Source organism: Myotis lucifugus, unplaced genomic scaffold, assembly GCF_000147115.1.
Source record: "Myotis lucifugus unplaced genomic scaffold, Myoluc2.0 scaffold_144, whole genome shotgun sequence".
Lineage (NCBI taxonomy): Eukaryota > Metazoa > Chordata > Mammalia > Chiroptera > Vespertilionidae > Myotis > Myotis lucifugus.
Genome location: NW_005871192.1, coordinates 682,351 through 707,597, shown reverse-complemented (window position 1 = coordinate 707,597; position 25,247 = coordinate 682,351). Strand labels below are relative to the sequence as shown.

General features: G+C 37.3%; 1 protein-coding gene across 1 annotated transcript in view; it reads left to right on the top strand.

The window, feature by feature from the left end:
- ADAMTSL1 (ADAMTS like 1) overlaps positions 1-25,247 on the top strand; it is an 863,772-nt gene that overhangs the window by 608,194 nt on the left and 230,331 nt on the right. The window contains 4 exon segments of the mRNA XM_014460878.2: positions 4,094-4,168; positions 7,491-7,648; positions 16,663-16,774; positions 20,794-20,932. Coding sequence (XP_014316364.1) covers positions 4,094-4,168; positions 7,491-7,648; positions 16,663-16,774; positions 20,794-20,932 — 484 coding nt within the window.

Here is a 25,247-nt window from a genome sequence, read left to right as displayed (position 1 = left end):
GGTTAAAATGTGAAATATCGTAGAATCTGTGAAATACGGATTTTTGACTCTGGTGACAATAGGACTTTCTAACTGATTGGATGAAAGCATCAAATCAAGGATGGCTCCAAAGTTTTTGATCTAGAAAAAACAGGGCCAGGGGGAGGAAGCATCTTGTTTGGCCTGTCCAGTATATACCCTCCATTGTGCAATCATTGATAAACTAGGGGGCAGGGGGATATGAAGGGCTCATCTTGTTTTATTGGGTATATGTTATGAGTAATAAAGTTGGCATGAAGATGAAAAATATACCATTAAAACCTCCTCAAGACTGGCAGACTATATGTAGCCAACTCTATTAACAATGGCTCTTTCAACAAAAAAATAATAATGATAAGATTGAGAATCAGCCCCAAAGGCTTAAAGCAAAGAGCTTTTAAAATCATGCACTTATCAACAGGTCTAAAAATAAGATAAACTCAGATATCAGAATAGGAAATCCTCTTTTCAAAACTTATCATTTTTATTATCACCTTTCTCTGATATAGCAATGAATTATACAGAAAAATCCATATATGAAAAGATTAAAAATTAATCTAAAATTCCAGAAAGATGTGGAATATAGATGTATATAGCTGTGTATTCGTTTGTTTTTAATCCTGACTAGAGGATATTTTTTCCATTGATTGCTATAGAGAGTGAAAAAGAGGGAGGAGGGAGAGAGAGGGAGAGAAACATGAACGAGAGACACATTGATTAGTTGCCCTTGACTTATTGAACCCAAGACTCTTCAGTCCATGGACTGACACTCTAACCACTAAGCCAAAAGAGCCAGGGCTAGCTGTAATTTTTTTAATCTATCCCAAGAATATGTGTGTGTGCTTTTATTTAGAGAGAGAGAGAAAAACATTGATTGGTTGCCTCCTGTGTGCTCCTCAATTAGGGATCGAACCCACAACCTAAGTATGTGCCCTGACGCAGCCTTTGGAGGTATAGACTGATGCTCCAACCAACTGAGCCACCTGGCCAGGGCAATAACTGTAGTTGTTGTTGTTTTTGACAAAATCTTTTAGGTACAATCCTTGAGAACAATTTTCTTGGAAAAGGGTATTTATAACCCATGTATGTGAAATAACAACATTTGTGATTCCCATGGAAACCTTGTCAATTTAATGGAGAAAGAGGTTACCTGATCTCTGAAGCAGGTCTTTTAGAGTTGTTGTTTAATAACCTGGAAAAATGTCCTGAAGACCGGCATCATGGTTGGGTCAGACTAGGTTAGGGCAGATGCACTTGATCACAGAGCAGTGTGCCTTTGGAAGAAAGGTCACCCCCAGGGTTGTGCAAGGAGAGGATATAGCCGCCTGCTCACCAGCCATACCCATTCAATTTATCACTGAGGGGCAGGTGATAAACTGACTGCTCACACATTCTCAGATGTCACACCTCTCTGTGCACAGTACTATCATAGGTACCAAACAGTAGAATCCCCCAACCCATCCCTGATCATTGAGAATGTACTGTCAAGTGAGACAATTATTAATACATAAATAACTCAATGACTGGCTTTTTATTAACATGCAGAAAATGAAATTAATTTTTTTTCCATTTTGCTTTTTATCAAATTAAGAACATCATATATTAAAGTGTATTCTGAGATGTATCAGCTGGTGTTAACAGATAAGACATAAGCAAAAGCTTCCTTGCATGAACGCATGAGGGACACACTGAGTGGGTTACACACACTGTGAAATGGGTTTCTTTGGTTCAGGGCCCCTAAGAAACTAATCAATGTGGGTATTTTCCACACATTTTTTAATTTTAGGTCCCTTTTTCATGGACGGTATTTTCCACACATTTTTTAATTTTAGGTCCCTTTTTCATGGACTGTCTTGTAGGGCTGCTGCTTTGTCTTGTTCGTCAGACATTTGTGCATTGCAGTAATGAATTTGCTGGTTGCCTGATAACCTGCCAGTTGTCCGTTAGCCCTTTACGGAACCACAGACTAGGCCGTGACTCTCCCGTCTCTGGGGCTGTGTGCTGCTGACAGTTCAAGTTTGCACCAGCCTTTGAGTTGCTCCACATTTCTCTTTGACCAGGGAAGAGTAGAGGGGATCAGATATTTCATTCTTGCCTGGTCTACACTCCACCTTACCTTCTTCCCCCAACAGCCTGGGAGGTTCCTCTGCCTCTTCCTCGGGGAGCATACAAAGGTTACTGCATCAGCCTAAAGCTGGGCCGATGCCCCGGCACGTGGAATGTGAGTCACTTCTCAGCAGAACAAGAGGGAGGCCGCCTGAGCAGTGTGTGGGTCAGGAGACTGCCGCCAACAGAAAGCTTCTCTTTTGCTTGCACTTTACTTGACCTGTGGATAAACAAAGACTTTCTATTTCTAGAAATCCCATTGTTTTAACTGCTTTGAGTTTCTTTTGTAAACTTAAACACCCATGTCTTTATGCAAGGCGTGTAGAGCTCTGTGGGCCCAGTCTGAACATTCTTTATTCCTTTTCTATATTCTCCTTATGTGTTTTGTTCTTCTAAGCCACAAACCCTAAGCTATCTAAAATTCAGTCTTTTCTTTAACAATATATGACATTAAAAATAACTAGAAAGTTGTATTGTGAATAGAATATTCAATATTGCAGAGAACTTGATAAATGTAACCTCTTTGGGGAAGAGATTGAAGGCGTGTAATTCTTTCCATTCAGCTGGCTATGTGGTAGGGCCTTGGAGGCATTTAAAAACATAAAAATAAACAGTCTTTCAGTTCATGTTTTTAGGGGATTTGGAATAGAGAGGAAGGAATTATATTCACAAAATACTGTGTTCCAGCCTATACACCTGTATATCTATATCTATATATCTATATCTATATCATCTATCTATTCACAACAACATTATAGGTAAGTGTTGTTTTCCCTGTTTTACAAACAGAATAACTAAGGATCAGAGAAGTTAGGGAACTTCTGAGATTTATTTATTTATTGAAATTAAATTAACCCAAAGACAAGATGATATGTTGAAGTTCAGAGACATTGGCTATCTTTTGAGCTTCTTTTATTGAAACTAATGTATAATATTGAAACAGAGGATCCCACAGAGCTTCTGACTGTGCTGATAAGTTTAAAATACCTGCTGTCCTTGTCCTCTGTTCTTTGACCTTGAGCTACTCATTATATTTCTCAGAGGCTTCATTTCTTCATCATAAAGTGGGGATGGTGGCATCTTCTTGGCCTCTATTAACAAGTTTTGAGTGAAAGAATATGTAGTATAATTCAGGTGAAAGTGAAACTCCTTAGTGCTGTGTAAATATATGGTATTGTTGTCACAAGTGAAGTTCTAAATAAGAAGGCCAGTGATGTGTTTGGAGTGCATGTACTATACCTTCAGTTTTTAAAAAATGTAGGTTTTGGCATTTGGCACTGCTTCCAATGAGTTTAGGCTCAATTTCAAGCATTGTAAAAAGTAATCCATTTTTAAATTATCTATAATTAAGGCTTACAGAGAGGGTGTGTGGGGGAAATGTGAATGACCATTGATGGGACACTCAGTATTGGATGCAGATAGAGTAAAGGATATTGGAGAACTGGAAGGCATGGTTTCTGCCCTAGAGGGGCTAAAAGAATGTAAACAAACATTTATTTCCCCTATTCTGTAATCTGTTGTATTTATCCAAGACAGTTACTTTCCTGGAGAGAAATCCAGATTTTGATATAATAAAGTCACTCTGGGAACATTAGAATTTATTTTCCTTTTGTAATTTAACACAGTTGCGCTAATCTAGAGAAAATTGGCAATATAAGACCAGGATTTAAAATTAGAAATGAAAACTTGCAAATTCATTTTTTCATATATCAAAAATCATATATTTTTTAAAGGTCATATCCACATGAGTGACCTAGTGAGTAGCTTTTTTGTCATATTTTATTTTGAGGAAATAAAATTTGAATCCCAAATATTGGTGTTCACATTTCAAAGATTTAAAAAAAAAAAAAGATTGTCATTTTGCGGGGGTTGGGTGGTAGGGGTATGTAAGTTTGTGACTTAATAGGAGACCATCAGTAATTTTGTATCCAATTATGTGCTTTTAAGACCTTGCTTTGTTTCTCTCTAGTGGATGACACTGTGGTTGCCATTCCCTATGGAAGCAGACACATTCACCTTACCTTAAAAGGACCCGATCACTTGTGTAAGTAAACTTAGTTGTTTTCCTTTGGGTATTGGGAATTTTAGGCATTATTATTTATTTTTTGTTCCCAGAATAGATTAAAATATAGAAGTACAAATCTTTCCACTTTATCATAATATGATATTTTGAATGCTTCTGTTTATCTTTTGGTTGCCTAATTAGATAGCAAAAAAAAACTCTCTGGTAATTATCTCTAACCACAGTCATCCTGAAAAATACAAAATAGATGCTCCCATAGTTTGTTCCTGAGGTAAGCACATGTTTATGCTTTCGTGAATATTGTTTCTCATTTTCTGTCTTCTTTATTTCCAATCAATCTCCATCTTTTTCTTACCTCGCCTCTTGGCATTTTTTTCTTCTTCCTTCCAACCTTCCTTCCCTCTCCTTCTTTCTCTTTTTTATTCTTCCTTTTCTCGTGTTTCATTACTGTATCAATTCAGAGGACATAGAAACCCCAAACAACCTTAACCCTGTGGCATTTAAAGAAAACCATTTTGGTAAATTAAGCATCCCATGTATTAAAGACAATATAGGGTCCTAATATCTTGAAGATAATTATTGGGTTCAGGATTACTAATGGGGAGATCATATACAAACTCTGGTGGGACCAAAGATCAAATAGTAGCATGGTCCCACCGGAGTTTGTACTAGAACTGACCTTCAGGCATGCCATGTCTTTTTTTTTTTTTAATATCATTTAGTGCTGCTTAGATGTAGACCTCTCTAGGTTACAAACAGAAAATTATGGGCTGTGAACCAGGGAGCCGGGAGGAGAGGATATGCTAGTGTTTTCTGCAAAATTCAATTCCCCTGAAAGATTTCACTTCAGTTGATCCCTCAGGCATTTCTGATCTCCACTTCAATTGTTCCCGGGGTTCCGACAAAGCCATCTATCATCTTCTGCTCTTTCTCCCCACCCACACACATGCCTAAGAAACCAATTTAGGTAGCAAGCCCTGTCTTTTGGCAATTGGATTATGACTGAAATCATTCCAGAAAGACAAACAAGATGAAGACAAATTGGAGCCTGTGAAAGTTCAGATAGCCTACTATAGTCTTTCTAAAAATAAAAAAGTACATTTTATGGGAGAGGTGGGATGTGAAGGGTCATGTGAAGTAAAGGAATAAGTAAGGTACAGTTCAGGCAAAGCCAAAAGATGCTGATAAGACACCTTATATGGTTCCAAGTTCTTTCCTATCCCTGAACAGCCCCCAAAAATATACTGTTCACATGTCAAAGGATGATATATATGTGTTCACTATTACCATTTAAATGATTTGTTTTTCCCTTTGAGAGCTGGACAGAGGTAACTGCTGGTGAAACAACCCTACTCAAAAACAGTATTTTTCTGAGCCGGGATAGGCAAAAATCCATCAGACCAAGACCATCACCCACCTGGGGACTGACTCCTCACTGTGGAAGAAAGAACCCAAAGGGATATAGATATAAGAGGAAATTTTATTTTTATAAATGTATTAGCCTCCCAAATTCCCTAATTATGTGATCACTAGGAAGCTGATGAATTGGCCTTCTTTGCTTTAATTGTCCCAAGGATTTGGTAGATAAAAATTGCGAATGATATTTATGGATGATGAAAAGCAAAATGGAATCTTCATTAATTCCCCCCCCCAGTCGATATACTGTTGATAACATATGTATAACTAACAAAGTTTTTGCTTTGTTTTGTATTTGGAATATAATTCAGAATGAATATGTGAATAAATGATGCCCTATTTCTCTTGCAACCCTTTGCCTTTCACTCCCAGCAGCTGCTCCAATATGAGATCAACCTTAAAAATTTAGGGCCAAACTAGAACAAGACTAGGCAGTCTGGTCTGGTCCAGCTCATCTTTCATCAGAATACCTTGAGATGGTTACTAGGAGGCCTGGTGATAAAATTGAACCAGATGCTCACATTAGGCTTAGAACTCCAAGATTTTTCCAAAACTAAATGAACTTACATCCTGGAGATATCTCCATAAATGCATGTAAACACATGTAAGGCAGCTGGAAGAATGAAGGCTAGAGGAAGGAGATGCAGTGCTATTACTCTCCTCTGATGACAACTGTAGTTCCTACACTCGAATATTTTGTTGGGTGCCTTATGTTCTTCTGGGAGGGCCTCTCTGTGCTGGGATAGGGGAGGGCAATCTGACCTACTCCCAGAGAAGGGCTACACAGACTTCACCTGAGGGTCATGGGCATTTAATTGGACACCAACATTTCCCCCTATTGGTATTCCTTGCAGTACAGAACTTGACTTAAACAACATCTAGAAGAATTTAGTATAAATACTTTAGACACTTTAGTACATCCAGACACCTTAAGATTTTTCTTAACCACAGAACCCCAATCTGTAAAACATTTAAGAAGGGAATCGGTCTGATTGAATCTAGGGTAGAAGACCTAGAGTTTCACTCAGGCTCCCCATCTTTCTTCTAAAGAACCCCTGCCCAAACCAAGGGTCCTTGTTAGATTTAGCCTATCTACATTCCCTTATGCAGCGGGCAGTTATTCTAAATCCCTCTCAATCACATAAGAACTTCCCCTGCTCTGAAATACATGTCATAATTATCATCCTCCCAGCAGGCTTTAATTTCCTACAAGAAAACATGATTCACAGACTTGGTCATTGGCCAGATTCAGCTTGGAATGTTCCAGGAATCAAGAAGTTCTTCTTTCTGTCCTAAGCTCTTACGAAAGATCATATATGCACATAATACTAAATGAAGTACCAAGAAGGATTTTAAAAAGAAAGAGAAACAACATGGACAGTTAGTTCTCTGTCCTTAAGTCACTAGACTTTCTTCATTTTTAAAGATAGCACACATAAAATAAATAACCAGAAAGTATAAATAAATACAAGGTAATTCATGAATATAAAGTCACACAGGTACTGAAGGAGTTCAGTGAGGCACCCTGGATCTCATAGAGTAAAAAGGAAAGTGGTAGGGTATTCTAGGCTGAGGGCTGTGAATACTGAACTCAATGAATATGTATGGAAGATGGTTTAGTCAAAGGAATAGGATTGTGATCAGGTGGAGTGCCCAAATGAGGTCATCCAGGGAATCAAAGATTTTTTTGGAGGGAGACTTGAATGTTTGGATAATGAGTTTTAAAATAATTTCATTTGCAGCATAAACTCTTATGTGATCCAGTGTGCCTATATATTTTGTTTATATCCTAATTGTAATTGTGTCAGCCATATAAAGAATGATACTTCCCCTTATATAGCTCTAGGCTCTGTTCCATGGAAAGTACTTGCATGAGGTCTGCTGCAACCTTGGGAACATCTTTCTCTTCATGTGTTTGATTCTGTAGATCTAGAAACCAAAACCCTACAGGGGGCTAAAGGTGAAAACAGTCTCAGCTCTCCAGGCATCTTTCTTGTGGACAATTCTAGTGTGGAATTCCAGAAATATCCAGGCAAAGAGAACCTGAGTATCGCTGGACCGCTCACCGCAGATTTCATTGTCAAGGTAAGCCCATTTAGGTATCTTGTGTTCAAGCCCCCTCCCAACTGATGATGTTTACAATCTCCTGAAGAGAGAGCTGTAGACTTTGACAGAGATTTGGAAAGCCAATTATCCAAGAGATGTTTAATTCAAGGGTGTTGAGCTACATCCTGGACTTTACAAGAACATATGATTTTTTTAAAGTCCTAAGAAAATTGTGTGTGTGTGTGGGGGTGTGTGTGTTTTAATAAAAACACCCCACTCACAAAGCCAATACATCATTAGTTGGGGGATACAAACTGTTTTTAAAACAAGTTAGGGTATAGTCACTGACTCATATAAAGTATTCTTAGTCAAAGAGAGAGACAAACTAATGATCCATAGACTTGGTCATGCTTCCTTCCAATTGCAAGTTCTGTTTTCCCTTGTACTGGCAACAAGACGAGGTTGTTTCCTTCTATCAGAGCTTCCCTACTCTTGCAGGTAATATAAAACACATTGCTGGAAGCAACATACACATTCTGTAAGAAAAAATGTACACACTAGAAGAACATTTGGGAATCACAATAAAATAAAACATATTTTTTCCTTCAGTAGGTCAGAAGGACCTGAAGGATTTCAGCTGTAAAGCTGTAAAACTTGTAATGTGTCCAGGACTCCATAAATTTTTCATCATGGGACCTGGAGCCAGAGGACATTTGATTTAAGCTAAGGCTTCATGACCCCAGGGCAGCTGAAAGTAAGAATGCATATAGGAAAATGTGATAGGCAGTGAGGTTGGATGGAAGAAGGGTTCCAGAGTACTGTACTGCCCCCATCTGCATGGTAGCTTTTTTAAATCCAGTCCACCTGCCAGCCACATGAACTTGAGCAAGAAGCTATAAACCATGAGAGATAGCTCACAATAGAAATGATGCTGTAGGTAGTTAAACAAGCAAATACAGGCATACCTCAGAGATATTGCAGTTTCAGATCCAGACCACTGCAATAAAATAAGTATCACAATAAAGTCATAATCCTTTCGCTGGTGGAGGGTCTTGCCTCCCATTTGTAAAAAACGCAACACCTGTGAAGCATAATAAAGCGAGGCGCAATAGAACGAGGTATGTCTGTACTGTAAAAAATGGAGAAATATCTTTATATTTTGAAGCTCTTAGAGTACTGTTGAATAAACCATTTATGCTAATTTCCCTAGAGGCATTGGAGAGTTAATACACATACTGAAAGTATAGAATATGATTCAAGTAATATGCACATTTGAATAGTTCATGGCATTGTTGAATGCATTTCATATATCCAGCTGCCTTCTGCACATCACCACTTGGATGTCCAACAGAGACAATGAGCTCAACATGTCCAAAATTGGACCCGTCTATCCCCAAATCCTGCTCTATCTTCTCGATTTCTTATCTTAAATAATACAGTGTTTACCCAGCTGACTCGGAAAACTTTGATTCACATGAATTTCCCCATCTCCTAGACCCCTCATTAGACATTACACTTTGTCAGTTCTACCTCTATATCATCCTTTAAAACTATTCTTTCTTCTCCTTCTTTAGTCCTTTGAATTTCTCACCTGAACTAATATCATTGACTCTGAATTAGTTTCCAGCCTCTGATCCATTAGCCATGTTGCTTTCAAAGTGAGTTTTCTAAAACTGGAACCCCTCTCTTCATAATGCTGCATTGCTCCATACCACCCCCACCCCCCACCCCCATTGCTTTGGGGTTAAAATGCAGACCCATAGCATAGCATGTATAAATCTCAATAATCTGGGTTCATCTACCCTTCCAACCTCACCTGTGAGTTTTCCTCTTCAGTTTCAACCAACTGAATGGCTCACAGGTCCCCAAATCTTGCAATCCCATAACTGATTACCTTTGCATAATGCTGTTCCCTCTGTCTAAATGCTATTATCTTTTCTTTTTCCATTCACTTCACTAACTTACAACTGTTCTTCAGTATTTTCTCCATCCAGAAGCATTCTGATACAACCCAACATTCCTGTTGACATTACATCTTCCAACTTTGTATTCCTTGAGGGCCAGAAACTAAATCATATTTGTGTTCATATCTCCATAAGAAAACACAACAAACCCTAGGAAGTGTTGGATAAATAAAGGACTTTAGCCACATGGCAGTTGCTCAAGTGAGACAGATGCTGACATCTTCATGTTACCTACAAGGAAACTGAGCTTTAGGGAAGTTGAGTGACAGGACCAAGCTCACCCCGATGACAAACCACAACCAAAAATAACCTCTTTTCTTCTGGCCCAGAACTCTTTTCAGTATTCTCTGTTGTTTCTAAGACTATTTTTTTCTTCTACATGTAAATACACATATTTAAGAAAAAAATGGACTTTAAAGAAGTTTTGATGCTTTCTAGATGCCTACCATCTGTAAATGTTTTTATTCAGAAACAAGCTAAGCTGTCATTTCATCGATTTTTGCATTATATATCCTATTTTGTGATGTAGCTTCAGGTTGCAATTGAGAGGAAATTTAGGTTTCATTAGAAAATATCAAGATCAAATAAATGTCAAGTTATTCTAAAATAGATTATGTAATTTTTAAAATCAGTTTATTCAAACTTGAAAATGAGTCATATAATTTAAGAAGATATAGAGAAAAGAAGAAAATTACTTTTTTCCCAGTGATTCATAATGAAGCAATTTTTCTTCCCTAATTTTCCCTCAGAAATAGCTGAAAATAAAAAGTTACCATTTGATTTTTTATCATTTTTCATGATTTAGGTGCTTAGAAATTATACACATAATTTGTCATTCATCCTCAGTATCATTCAAAGTGTAGTCTCTTTTGCATTATATATTAACTTAAGCAATGACTTCCTTTTTGAATGAGATACACAGGAATCAAAATGGAAATGGTTATTTGTCAACATCTTTATGGGAACTTATTGCCAAAACACAAATTTTGTTTATTTACAAGAAGAAAAAAACATTTTTTGCATGGCAGTAAAATTTTCTCACAGTGAAAATCATTATATATTGCCATTGGTTCCAAAGTTATGTTTTGAAATCTCCTTTAAAGATTAAAACCAGACTGAATTATCACCTTGCTTCCTAGGGACTCATATCTTCCAAAAATTTAAAAATTATACATTGGTTGTACAACATTTTGGCAATGCTAGTGTAGAGTGGTACAAAAGATACGCTCTCTAGAGTTTGGTATAGCCTCCTGCTCACTGTATATGTAACCTCAGTGCATTATTTTACCTTCCTGAGCCTGTTTACTCATTTGAAAAATGGTAATAAAATACTCCCCCATAGTCTTTGTGAGGAACTGAATCAGATAGTGTGTATAACAGCAGATAGATCCAAATTACTGCCTTTCCATCTTTTTTTAAATGCTTTAACTTCTGATCCAACTTATCACAATAGTCTGCACTGTATACTCAGAAAGCTGCTTTTCTGAAGATGGTCAATTTACAAATAACTGGTATACCCAGGAACAACTTGGCAGGTGTAGCTATTAAGACGGATGTAGGAGCAGACTGGCTGTGACAGTAAGTGTCAGGGGCAATTGGCTATTGGCTGGATGACTGCCTGGCTTAATATCCCCTTCCTCCTACCATGCCATTGGCATCCTTTCTCAAGCTGCAGACTCAATAGAAGATAATGACTTTCCCAGATACTAGATCAGGGGTGGGCAAACTTTTTGACTCGAGGGCCACAATGGGTTCTTAAACTGGACCGGAGGGCCGGAACAAAAGCATGGATGGAGTGTTTGTGTGAACTAATATAAATTCAAAGTAAACATCATTACATAAAAGGGTACGGTCTTTTTTTTTTTTAGTTTTATTCATTTCAAATGGGCCGGATCCGGCCCGCGGGCCGTAGTTTGCCCACGGCTGTACTAGATGGTCTTTTTTAGTTATGGTTTATTCTTTACTAGAGGCCCGGTGCACGAATTTGTGCATGGCTGGGGAAGGGGATGCAGCAGGTTGGCTGGCTGGCCTGCCCCCTGGTCAAACTCCTAGTCGAACTCCTGGTTGAGGGGACAGTTTGCATATTAGCCTTTTATTATATAGGATTAGAACTTCCAACTTAGCTCTACTTGTACAAGAAACTTAGTTATATTTATTCATGTCAGTGTGTGCTCATTTTTAAAATGTAAGAAGAAATCCATATTAGATAGATAGAAAAGAGACTGATGAGGTGCCCAAGCCACCAAAAGGGCAGAAATACACAGTAGAATAGTAAACAATAAGTGCACTTAGAACTAAGAACACTGACTCACAGTTCATGCACTGAAAACTAGAGACCAGTTACTTCCTATAGAGAATAATTTACTAAATGCATTACATTTTTATAGTTGAAGAATTTGGGTTAGGAAGGTTGACATCATTCTAATTGCAGTCCAAGAAGCTTGTTTGAGTAGTCTAGGAACTAGAAATACCATGGTTTCCATTTGCAGTATTAGAGATGATGCCTTCATATTTCTTTCTGGACATCCTTGAGCATGACCCTGTACATAATTACACACCCAGACGTGGTAGCTGCCCTTTCCTAGGTTATAATGTCATTTGAGAGATAACACACTGGATAGAAAATGTTGAAATAGTGATGCATATAATGAAGTACTAAAATAAAATGGGCACAATAAAAGCTGTAGATACTTGCTACAGGCTAATGTGATTAAGGAAGCCTTTGTAGCCAACATTATAACCATTATGCCCATGGAGGCATCTCTGGTCTGCTGCCCTACTCAAGGGCTGTGGGCAGTAGTAAATCCATAACTGACATCTCTCATGCAACCTTGACCCAGGGAACTATGGCTGAACTGCTGTACTAGTATCTCCCAATATTGAGGTCTGGAAATCTAGGGGGACTAGAAAATTCTATAAGAAGTGTAAAAGTAAAGTTGGATGGTAACAATTTTTTATTATTTTTACTGAATAAACCCTAGTTTTAGTCAGTATTTCCAATTGTTGAAACTGTCAGGTATTTCAAACAATGGAATGATTGAATTTATATATCACTCCAATAATAATTCCCTTTCCACTCTACTATACTACTGTATTATCAAAGGACAGTGGGAACTGAAGGGTCCCAAGGGCATATAGCTCAGTTGCAGGCACATCCCCAATAGGGGCTGTGCAGGAGGCAGCTGATCGATGTTTCTCTCTCATCAATGTTTCTAACTCTCTATCCCTCTCCCTTCCTCTCTGTAAAAAATCAATAAAATATATTTTTAAAAAAAGAAATTATCAATAACATCTTCAAGAAAACTGGTAGTTATACACATATAAAGATGATAATTATTCTAAGAATTTGCCACAAATAGTATCTGAAACAATCATGATCATTATATAATTCATTTGTTTGTTCATTCATGCATTCTTTTACAGTATGGGGCAATTGATTGGTTACTTACTATGTGCCAAACGTTGTAGATGATGCTAAAGAAAGAGTGATGAGCAAGATAATTGGCACCTGCCTTCATAGTGTTTATAGCATATGGAGGAGAAAGGCAATGAAATAACAATTATATCGATATCAAGTGCTTGTAAACATTTAAGTGATATAAGGAATATCTTGTTGCATATTTTGAAAGCCCAGAAAAGCATTTTAAAGTATTTTTAACAGTTCCTTGAGGATTCACTATCACCATCAACCACCAGAACAGTCCAAAATTGAACATAATAGACTGAAACATTGAAAAGATAGATTTTTCCTATTTTCCATGTTATTCCCTTCTGAGCAGGCATATTGATGTATTTCTACCACTTTCAAGCACAGCCTGGTCATGACACCCCTGGCTGCCGTGAGACCGGTGTGACCAAGTTGAATGCCATTGTGGGTTCCAGCTCAGAGGCTCATGGGAACAGCTCCCTTTTGTCCTCCTCTCCTCAGGCCAGAGCAGCAACTCAATTGCAGCCAAGGTGGGTGGGGGACTCCTGAATGCCAGTCCCCCTGCTCACCTGTCTGGAGGGAAAAATTTCCTACAACGTCATAGAAAGAAAAGAACCTAGTTGAGGAACATTCCAAGGCTCACAACTAACCCTCTTCCCAAATGAGAAGCAAGAGGTATGGCATTTCACAGTGCTTCATCTGGGAGAGCCTTTGTGTATTTGATGCCTTTCGTGTATTTGAAATTTCTCCTAATTCTTTTGATTTTACATGGACTTAAAGCTCAACTGCTACCCACATGCCATTTGTACTGCCCTGCAGCTCTATTATGACAGTGCAATCAGTCGCTATGGCAAGTGTCCAGTTTTGTCTCCTTTACTTTCAGTGTGAGAAGTCATTAAATTGAATTTGAAACACCGAATCATTGTAATTATAGGAAGAAAAGTATGGTTCAGGACATTCTTTTTGCTTATTAACTTAAGGAGGTCAAAATTACACGTGCCAGATGTATTTAGCTCCCTTAAACAAAATTCTAATGTGTCACACTGAAGCGTTCATACTAGGGCCTGAGTTTTAAGGATTTAGGGTTGATGATGCTTCAGAGCAGATGATAACAGTGATCCCAGCAGCCCAGAATTAATAAAACCAAAAAGGAACACAGTGGTTCATCTCTGTAAGCAACAGTTAGGCCATCAAACTTAGACATCAGGTTAGCCTCTTCTTTTTATTTTAAACATTTTTTCCTACTTGAAAATGAAAAATTAAGAAGATACTGAGAAGAGAGGTACACGAATACTGCTAAAGATAAATACTTATATCTTCACAGCACTAACAAAGATTGCTTGATTCCATGAAAAGAATGGCAGCTTTAGAACCAGGCACACCTGAATTCAAACCCCAGCTCTGTTTTTTCCTAGCTGGGTAGCCTTGACAAAGTTACTTAACCTCTCTGGGCCTCCATTCTCTCACTGTAATGCTAATGTGGAAGATAATGCAGGAGGAGTTTTAAGATTAGATTTAATATAAATAAAATGTATCCTGCACAAAGTAGGACCGTATTTAGTGCTGATTGCTGTGGGAATTGTAGCTACTCAATGACAGAGAAGGGAGAAGCAGGAATGTTATCAATGAAAATAAACAAAATACCCATCTAGGGGTGGAACCTATTGCCTATTTCTTCCATGTTCCTGTTATCCTCTGCGTCCTAGGTGTTCAATCCAGTTATCAGTCTCTTCTCAAACGTGGACATAGAGTCTCAGCATTTGTCGTCATTACACGTCGCTCTCATTGAATTCATTAAGAACAATATTCTTCCTAAGCTGTTTTTTTTCCCCTTCAACATGGTGTTTAGTAACCCTCTTGCTTGACACCATATCGCCTTGACACCATGACATCAAAGTGTCCAAGTACCTTGATGTTATATTCTGCTAATTTTGATTCCCCACCCCACCCCCCACTTCCCCAGGACTCAGTTTAATCTCTAGCATCCCAAAAGGGACCCTTGCAAAACAATTCATCTCTCAGGATCTAAACAGATTTTCTGGCCTTTTTAGTATTTTTCATGGAGCTTTTGTTCAAATCAGAGCCTTCTTCTAATAGCTTTCCAGCATGATAACCACACATCCCAAGAGAGCTATAGGCTTTTGTGAGGTTAAAAAATAAAAAAACTTTCCAAAGAATGTGATTAATACTACATCCCTAAGCAAGCAATTAAATATCCTGTATTTGACACACTGGGACTGAAAAATATTCATCTGTAGGCCATGCTCCCCATTTGTGAAAGATGTCGTATTGCTTCAGCTGTTTTTGCTTTAAAGTAGGGAATTGTATCACTGTTTATTCTAATCAGGAAAGACCTGGATGCACCATGGGTCAGAATCCCAGCATGACATGAGATAAATGATAGCTTTTCTCTCTTTCTTCTTTCTCCTTTCCAGCTCTTCCAGATTTTCTGAGGAATATTCCCATATGCTCATCAAAACGCCAAACACCCATCTGAGGGTCAGGACCTATTCCCTGTTTCTTCAGTGTTTCTGTTATCCTCTGCATCCTAGATGTTTAATCCAGTTGTTAAATTCGGTAGCAGAAGAATAAGGCTCTCTTTTTTAAGAATCTGAAGGCCGAATCTATCCACCTATCTGAGAGACGAGGCAGTAAGCCTTGGAAATATTGACAAAGACTTTGGCCACAGGATTCACCTGATGACACTTCTCATTCCTGTAAGGGAGTTGGAGTAAGAGGTGGTCCTCTCAGTTGTTCATAGAACTTCCTTTAGTATAATAATCAGTCCAAGCCTTGCCCTAGCTGAGCTATCTAAGTGTTGTGTCATATGTCATTCTGTCTTCACCAAATCAAGGCATCATTCCTGTTGGGTACCTTTTTCTCTTTCAGTTTGAGTATTTTCTCTCAACCTTGTACTTTTAAGAACCATTAAAGAATTATTGCCTCATATCCTCTCTTTAAAAAAACACACAAAGGAATTGTCATTTCCATAAGCACATGTTTTATTTGATATATTTGCTTTCAATTCTGTAAATTGGTGTTTTTCAAAGTTTGGTTCTTGGACTATGCTACATTCGAATTGCCTGGATCTCTGGGCTTGAGCCCAGGAATTTGCATTTTAGCAAACTTCCAATTGGTAACTTTGCACATTAAAATATATAAATCATCGAGTTGTCAGGAAACTCCATGTATGTCTCTGAGTGGGAAGAGCTACTTAGTTCTTTAACTCTGATTTTTCTTAACCAAAGATAGTATCTTTCTCTTTTTTTTCTTTTTTTTTCCAGCAAATGGCATTTAAAATTTTCTTAGAACAAATTGTCTCTTTCTGATCTTACATTTTAAAATCCACATAGTTTTACCCATTATACCAGAGAGGATGGAAATAAAAGAGGGTGAGGGACTAATTAGCTTTGGATAAGATCCTACAGGAATTACAACAAAACTGGGAAAGTGATGATAGTGACAGTAGGTATATGCAAGAAGCATTCTCTGGTTAAATGGTAAGACGGGTGATACAGCTGTTGCCACTTCTCTCCCAACACAACCCTTCACACAGCCTAAGGCCATCAGCACTACCACATTTCCTTGTTTAGAGTGGCAAGGGACCCAGAAAGCACATACCTGTCACACTAACTCCTCTACTTTGCTGTTGTCTCCTACAGATCCACAACTCGGGGCCTGCTAACAGCACAGTCCAGTTCACCTTCTATCAGCCCATCATCCACCGATGGAGGGAGACGGATTTCTTTCCTTGCTCAGCAACGTGTGGAGGAGGTAACAGTGTTGTTCATTTAGCCTAGGGTCTGTTGGCGTCTAAGAGGGAAGACTTGGCTATTGTAAGAGTAGAGTCACTTCAGCATAGAAGAAATTTAGTGCTGTGGGGTCAGATCCTTTCTTCTGAATGAGGCCAAATCCTGAAGCCCTCCCATAAGGCAGATGCTCTAGTTTCTGTCTATGGAGTCCCATTAGAGGAAATTGTCTTTACTCCTTTCCTTGAGTCCATGGAAGGCCAGGACAAAAAGTGTCAGAGCTTGGCAACAGTGTGGTCTGGAGGCGATTTTTTCATTTGAGGAAAAACTATTCATCTGGTTGAAGTGAATTTATTTATTCGGGAATCAAGTGAAGAGTATTTGTAATGGCCTATTTTATAGCATGATGTGTCCAAAAAGAATCAGAGATTAATTTAATTAAAGGAAGTAGTTTATTACCAGGAGGGAAAAAATCACTGTACTGCAGACTTTGGTTCAGTTATTTTTCAGCTCTACCCCTTAATCTGTGCAGTAAAAGGGAATGTCACTGCCTTATCTATATATATAGAAGCCTAATATGCTAAGTGTCTGACCAAGTGGTCGACTGACCAGTCACTCTGACGTGCACTGACCACCAGGGGGCAGATGCTCCAACTGGTAGGTTAGCTTCCTGCTGGGGTCCACCTGATCGGGACCGGGCAAGATGGGGCCAGACACACCCTGGAGCCCTCCCGTGGTCCCTCCCTGGCCACCGGCCCTGATTGGCCCTGATCAGGACTCAAGACGGCCCTGATCAGCCCCAATCACAAGTGGAGGGATGCCACCCATGCACAAATTCATGCACCAGGCCTCTAGTTTATTCACAAAAACACATCTCTTTTAAAAAGTCACCAAATGAATGTCTGTCCCTGCCCCATCACATCTGTAGTGTGGACAGCATTTTGTGCCACTAGAAAAGGTTTTCCCCCTTTTTCTGCTCTTCATTATTATACAGGTTACATAATAATTTCTTTGAATTATTTCATAATTGATTTAGCCATATCCCTTTAGAAGAGCATTTAGTTCATTTAAAATTCTCTATTATAATGTGATGGATAACTTGATACCGAAGTATTTTTCTCCTTTGAAATTATTTCCTTGAAATAAATTCTCCAGAGTGTATTTCAGAATTTTTGTGGCCATTGGCATGTATTACCAAAATTCTTTCCAGAATATCTTAGTTCCATTTCCAACTGAGCCAGCCATTTGTGGATTATCACTTTATAAGCTTTGGTAATTTAATGGATGTAAAATTGTATATATATATATATATATATATATATATATATATATATTCCTTTAAAAATGAGCACATCAAATATATTCTGGCTCCAGCTTCATGGAAGCCTGTTAATTGGCTGGCTTTAAGTAACTAATCCACAGAGGTATCGCTAGATTATTTTGACAAGAGCAAAGAAGGATGGTACCTCAAAATGAAGACAAATGACTATCCATTAATTTTTGTAAACCAGTTAACATACATAATTTATCTTTGTCTGTGTTATCTACGTCTACATAATGTGAACAAATCGCTGAACGTGAGGTTCCATAGAGCAAAGTTAAATTTTAGTTTAAAAGCAATTAATCAAAAATACATAAAGTGCTTTTAACTTGATTATTAAAGAACTATTCTCTCAACATCTTAAGAATTTTAATAAAATAGTGTTTGCAGTTCCTCTATATGCCCTGAATAGAAAATTACTTGGTTTAAAAAATAACTGCCAATTTTGTTGATGTTTCGTGGGAATATGTTATTTTGATTCACCTGGTAATGACTAACATAGGGAGTGGTTTCAAGTAAAGAAATCACAGGAATTTCTTTTTTCTTTTTAAATTACACCGTGTTTTTAGAGAAGTAGCAATTCAATAATATGCCCACTATGCGTTTCATATAAGCTGCTTTTGGAGTAACCTTGACAATGGCTCCCTATATGAGTCAATGAATGTTAGATTGATGTATATTCCAGCCCTTTGGCCTATTTTCTTCACATCTAAGTGAAGAAGTAGAACCATCAGTGGTTTTCAGATGTTTTGAACTATCAAAGCCTTCTACAAAAAAGAAATCTTACTTGGAAGTAAAAGGAATACCTACTGCTCAGAGCAAAGATGTGAGGAATATAGAAACCAGCCTTCATGGACCAGTTTTAAAATTACTTAAGAAATGATCTCTAAATTGCCTTTTATGTTTCTGGTTCCAGATTCAACTGGTTAACCATTGTGCTAAGTGTGAAGAATTGCTATTCCAAGTACCTTCTGAAACTTTAGAAAATACAATTATCTGACGATTTTGGTCATTTATTTAATTTTTAATCTAAACTTCTATTTCATATACTCTAGAAAGCTTCACAGCAACATTTTATGCTGACAAATTATAATTTTTAAAAATCATAATCTCAGATTTATAAATTGTTTTTTGCTTGTACCCACACCTCACTATGTGATAAAGTCTGTACTTGAATAGAAATTATTTTATGAAAAATTATAAAATGATTATCTTGTCATAAACTTATCAGCTTTTGAGTATAATATAATTGACAACTAAAGATATATTTACTTGCATAAAATAAAATTTTGCTCTTTGATTTTTCTTATAAAACAAAAGATTAAATGGAACATGTGCTCGTACCCATTAAATTAAAGTGCTTTTCATCTTTACAGTAAAATTGTTAAAAGATCTTTTTTTAGGTCTTAAATGAACAATTAATTTTTGTGGGTGGTCTGAGAAAAAGCCTCAAGCCAGAAATTCTGGTTTATAAACCTGTCTGATTTCCTAAAAAATTTTGCAAGACTTTTAAGTACTCTAAATCTGCTTTCCTAACATGTATTTAGTAACAACAATATTCAACCACTGCCAGAGAGAATATATTTTCGAGTTAGTTAGGGTTAGAATGATGAAAAAAAAGTCTAATTTTTTAAAATTCTCTATGTACATTTATTTTTCACCCCAAGAATCTAAGTCCTCATCAGAACCATACCAGAAATCCATAGGACAAGAAAGAGGCAGGTTTAAAAAAGGTAAAACACGTTATCAATAGAATTAAGTAATATTCTGCACCACTTTTTTTTCAAGAGGATTCTCTAAGAGTGGAAATTTGTACATGGAACCTAAGAAATATTGGCTAGAAACTTAAAGAGAAATGACAAAGGATTTGGGGTGAAGCAAAAATTATACAGTAGGAGGCTTCTTGTTTTATCTGCAGGAAACCTTGGAATTCACAATGGCTACTGTTAAAGTTATTTAATCATCCATTTACTCCGTTTAACCCTGCCAGATTGAAATCAGGCAAAAATAATGTCAGGCAGCTGGCAGGACCTGATCCCGTGCTATCTCCCATTGTCCCCCGTTGACAAGGGGAGCGGTATTGGGGTTTATTTATTTATTTATCTGGGAGTTTTTCTCTCTGGTGCTCCAGGAACAACAGAGCCAATTTTGCATCCTTGCATGAGGTGGTTGGTAAATAAATACTGATGATCTCTTTGGGATACAGAATCTGTGTTAGACTTTTAGATTATGTGAAACAAATAAACAATAATAGTTCTTATGACAGAGTCTTGTAAACTAGTTTATGCCCTCATGTAGGTTAGGAACTACAGTATGATTTAACTATTTTTTTTATCACTTTATACCATTTTTATTCTTGTTATAGCCACTTTATCTTACACTTCTTTCTTTACTCCCTCCCCCTTCTTCTTCTTTCTCTTTATGTCTCCATTTACCATAATGTAAGCTCTGTGAATGTAGAGACTTAGTCCAACTTGTTCACTTGTGTATGTCTAGAAATTAGAACAGTGCCTAGAACAGAGTAAGCACACCACAAATATTTGTTGAATAATCTGATTTAACTATTAAAAGTTAATGAGCCTTCCATTTCTCTGTCTTTTGTCCTGGAAATGACTGGCACATCAGGGAAGAATTTCCTTAATGTGAGGATGGCTAAAAAGCATGAAGAAACATATCATATTGACCTGTGCCTTTAAACTCGCCCGTATGGTTTGATACTGCAGGTTACCAGCTGACATCGGCTGAGTGTTACGATCTTCGGAGCAACCGCGTGGTTGCCGATCAGTACTGTCACTATTACCCAGAGAACATCAAACCCAAGCCCAAACTTCAGGAGTGCAACTTGGATCCTTGTCCAGCCAGGTCAGTCTATTTACCAGTTCATCTATTATAAGCATAAAGTTTCAAATAAGTTTCCTAGATTAAGATGTTTTCATTAAAAATAAGTAAATGTTGCTGTCCAGTATCCATTCCTAACCAGGTGTTATTAGTGTCCATGCCCCTTGTTCTTGCTGCTATGATACCATCCCATGTTCTACAGATTTTCCATTCATAAAGCTACACGTGAAGCACTCACAGTCATTTTCTCTTCTGGTTTTTTGTTCATCATGGTTACTTGTTTCTCTCCTTAACAAGGTCCAGGTCAGTGGCCCTAACAAATGTGATGGCACAATGTTCTCAGGATTCTTTCCATTTCAAATCTGTTACCTAGTCAGTGACATGATCACAGCAGACCCATTCAGGGTCCCCACTGACCCATTTTCCATACTGATTAACTGGACTCAAAACCAGTCTTAGAACAGTTCTATATTTGAATAAACTCAGCCCTTATTAAAGAGGAAGCAGGACTTCTTTCCAATAGTAAAATATTTTCAAAGGTCTTTTTAATTAGTAGCTTAAAAGAGACACTTGATGCTGTCACATATCACTGTTGGCTTTTTGGAAACCATAATTGGCCCTCAATTACTTGCAGGATCAGGAATCAGACTGACCAATAAAACATCTCAGATGAGGAGTAGTCACAGAAGTGCAAGTCATAGGTGTAGTATTTATAGTTGCAGCACTTTCTGTTAAATCTCTTTATGAGCTTACTCACTCCCCATATATGAGGAAGGACATAAGAAAACTCTTCTACAAAACTAATCATGAAAACCAAAAGACAAAGAAGTCTTTTGCAAGCTCCTTCAATTTCTGAGAAACACCTCATTGTTACTTATTAAAAGCGTAGTTTACCAAATATATGTGCATAAAACAAAACTTTGAATACTTAAAATACTACATGAGCAATGTGGATGAAAATCATTCTGTCTTTGAATTGGAGGCAATACAATTTTAGGTTTGCTTTCTGCTGTTAACTTTTTAAAGTTTACTTGGACTCTTTCTGCCTCGTATTCATGAATTCTTAATGCTACATGTGAAGTGAAATTGCCTATTTCATATACCTAGCTTATAAAAGTAAACTCAGAATGACAGGTTTTTATGTAAGAAACAGAAATAATAGGTATTTTATAATTATATCATTCAGGTGAAGCTTAGTGTAGCTTCATATTACACCAGAAAATTCTATATTAAAAATTGTATATGGTATAAATTTGAATGAGGTGTCAGAATTTTGCTTGGACGTCTTTATTTTGGAAATATTAAGCTATGAAGTATTATTAGCCAAGATAATTATACCTAATGTAACTCAATCCCATTTTAAAATCATTCTATTATTAAACATCTTTACCCATATCTATACCAGAAATTCCATTCCATTGAAAAGCATAGTTAACCCAGTTCAGTCAAGTTGGCTGAGCCATGGAGAGACTTTGAAAATCTTAAACACACTTCCATAAAAATGTGTATGTGTATTTCTAGGAGAAACGAAGGATTCACTCCCATGACTACATAAAGCTTTTCCCCACTGGGAAAAAACTTGAACAAAGAGGGGAGACAGTTGTAAAATAAAAGCATTACGTTAACCATCTTAAGAAAATGTTTACAATCAGAATAAATTTATGCAATTTTTTCTGGCTTCTGATTTTTACCTAGCTCCTCTGTTGGAATCGTATTCATGGCCTATGTCTTATTATCCAAAAGCAAAAGGTCATTCTATATCGAAAGACGTTTGCCCGTGAAATGTATGCTTTTTCTGCATCCTATGTTATTTTAAAACATCTAATACAGCACATGCATAAATGTTGGGACAGGTGGCCATTTAAAAAAGAAAAGGAGAAAGAAAAAGTAAGTTGAAGGCACATGCCAGGAAGCTGCTTTTTTTATTCCAGGAGTAATTAAACAAAGCTGTAAAATTAATACTTAGCAGTAGGAGAGGTTTAAGAGGCATCTGCTTTAGGAAATGTAGATATGCTGCTCCAAGGTTAAGATACTTCAGGATTGCTGGGGAACTCACTGAACTCATTTGCATGCCTGGAATCAAAGCAACCTTTCTGAGTTCAAAGAGAAAATAAGAAGTGATGGTCTGAGTAAGAATAAACAGACTATAGAAGAGATTTACCCTCCCATCAGACTTAGCAGAATCCATCCTCAAGGAACTGTTTTCTAACTATAGACTTAACTGTCTGATAGTAAAATCAGGAGTGACACAATAATATTAAACCAATGCCTTTGTGTGCAAAATTAGAAGCCCCCAAAAGGGAAAATATAGACAATCTTAAAGTCACAAGTTTTTTATTTTATCTAGCCAGTGAGATATTTGTTTGCTTTATGTGCCTTAGACTAGAGTTGACCTATTGTACTAGTATATTATTTGAGAACAAATTCCATTCATATAGCCACATTAATTCCCTGTCAAGATCGGAAGGACCGTGGACAGCAAAAAGGTTACTAAATAATTAAGTTTGTAACCCTCGGCTCATTACTTTACCCTCTGGGCCTCAGTTTTCTCCCCCACAAAATGGGGGTAAGAAGATTATTCGTTATATTAAGTGAGTGATTTTCAAACTGCCTACAGACCTGTTGTTTCTCATAGTTGCTTTGTTAAATTTTATTTTCTATATCTTACACTATCTAAATAATAACTTACAAACATATTTAAACATGTCAAATTAATTTTAATTTATTTGAACTAAGTTAAGTTATAAAAATTGTGGTGACAATTGTAAAAACATTGTACCGCCAAAGCAAATACTTTTTGCACTCTCATTCATTTCTTCAATTATGCCAGCTTAATTGGAAAATTAAATTTCCTAAGATTGCAAGGTGAGCTGTGAAAGCTGTTACCATTAGCAACTACTTCTCTGTGATGATGAGACTTTTTCATTACTACAAGTCTAAAACCAAAACAAATTGGATATGACAACCATTAACCATAATCCTTGATATCCGATTAAGGATTTGTTTTCCGAAGAGCATCACTGTTGTCATTAATTTGCGTTAAAATAAGTAAATGTTATATATTTGAACTAATGAACAACATCACTTGCTCATTTCACTCACCAGCAACATCCACTGGCCTCCATGGCTGTGCATTGGTTCATCTAGTGGTTCTTGGGGCTAAAAAGATCATTAACATCAAGCCTATTTTTTTCAAAATAATTTTTATGTTTTTAGGGCTCTTTTTCTGATTCTTAATGTTAACGAGTTAAAAAGCTATGATGAAAAAAATAAAACTCACTAATAATCTCTAGTGCTCTCAGGTAACTCCTGTTAATGCTTTTGCTTAATTTTTTTATTTTGTCTATAGCTCATAACACAGGTGAAATCATACTGAATGCAATAGACACTTGGATATCAGTGACTTAGTGTTCTTGGTGTCTACTATTCTAAAGCAAGCTAGAATGTCCATGACTTGACATTTTGCTGAGACATTTTGCTTGAGTCCCTTACACTATAAGACTAACAAGTGAGTCTACCTGGCGGCCAGTAGTTCCATCCCGAGAGAGCTTTGTTGCTCTTTGCTGGTGTCATTTACGCCGCCATTTTTTTTTTGAAGTGATAAAATACTTTGTTTCCTAGCCAGAAGTGCTCTCAAAAGGGAAAACCAAACTTAATAGTTATAATGGGAGGAAAGATAAAGTTAAAAATGTATTGGCTTGCTCTATATACACAGGACAGTATATGTTCTGGTGGCAGTGCCAACGTGGGCACTCCCAGAAGTCTAGAGGCAAGCCCCTCCTGGATGTCAGGGATCCACTGCATGCTTAACTTGTTTTCTGCTTCATTCATTTAACACTACAGGAGAAACCCTTGAAGCTGAGACACTTGAAATCTAATCAAATGTAAATTTCTCTCTCGTGCTTGCCGTGCTGCAGCCATAGCTCTGTCTGACCCTGGGAGACTTTCTTTTCATGCAGTGCCTGCTGGTTTGTGCATTGGTTTGTGTCATCTTTGCCTCTTGGGTAAAGGGTAAAGTCCATCACGTGACCAAAACTATATGCCTATGCTTCACCAATGACTAAAGAGGCATAGTTTTAGGTCAGCTAATGAGCACCTTGTATTTTCAGAGTGGCTTTAAATGTAAAATAGGCTACATTTGGCCTTACATGTCTCCTTCTTTGAGATTAGTAAGACTGTGACGGCTGCCTGGGAGTAATTGTGCAAGACATTGTTTGTGAGAAGATCACAGAACCACCTTTTCAGATTTGGTTTGAAGGGGCTTATATTGGCAAGGCTTGGACTAATGAAAAGAGCTCTCCTTCATCAAGTATCATGGTCACAGTCATTAGCAAACAAA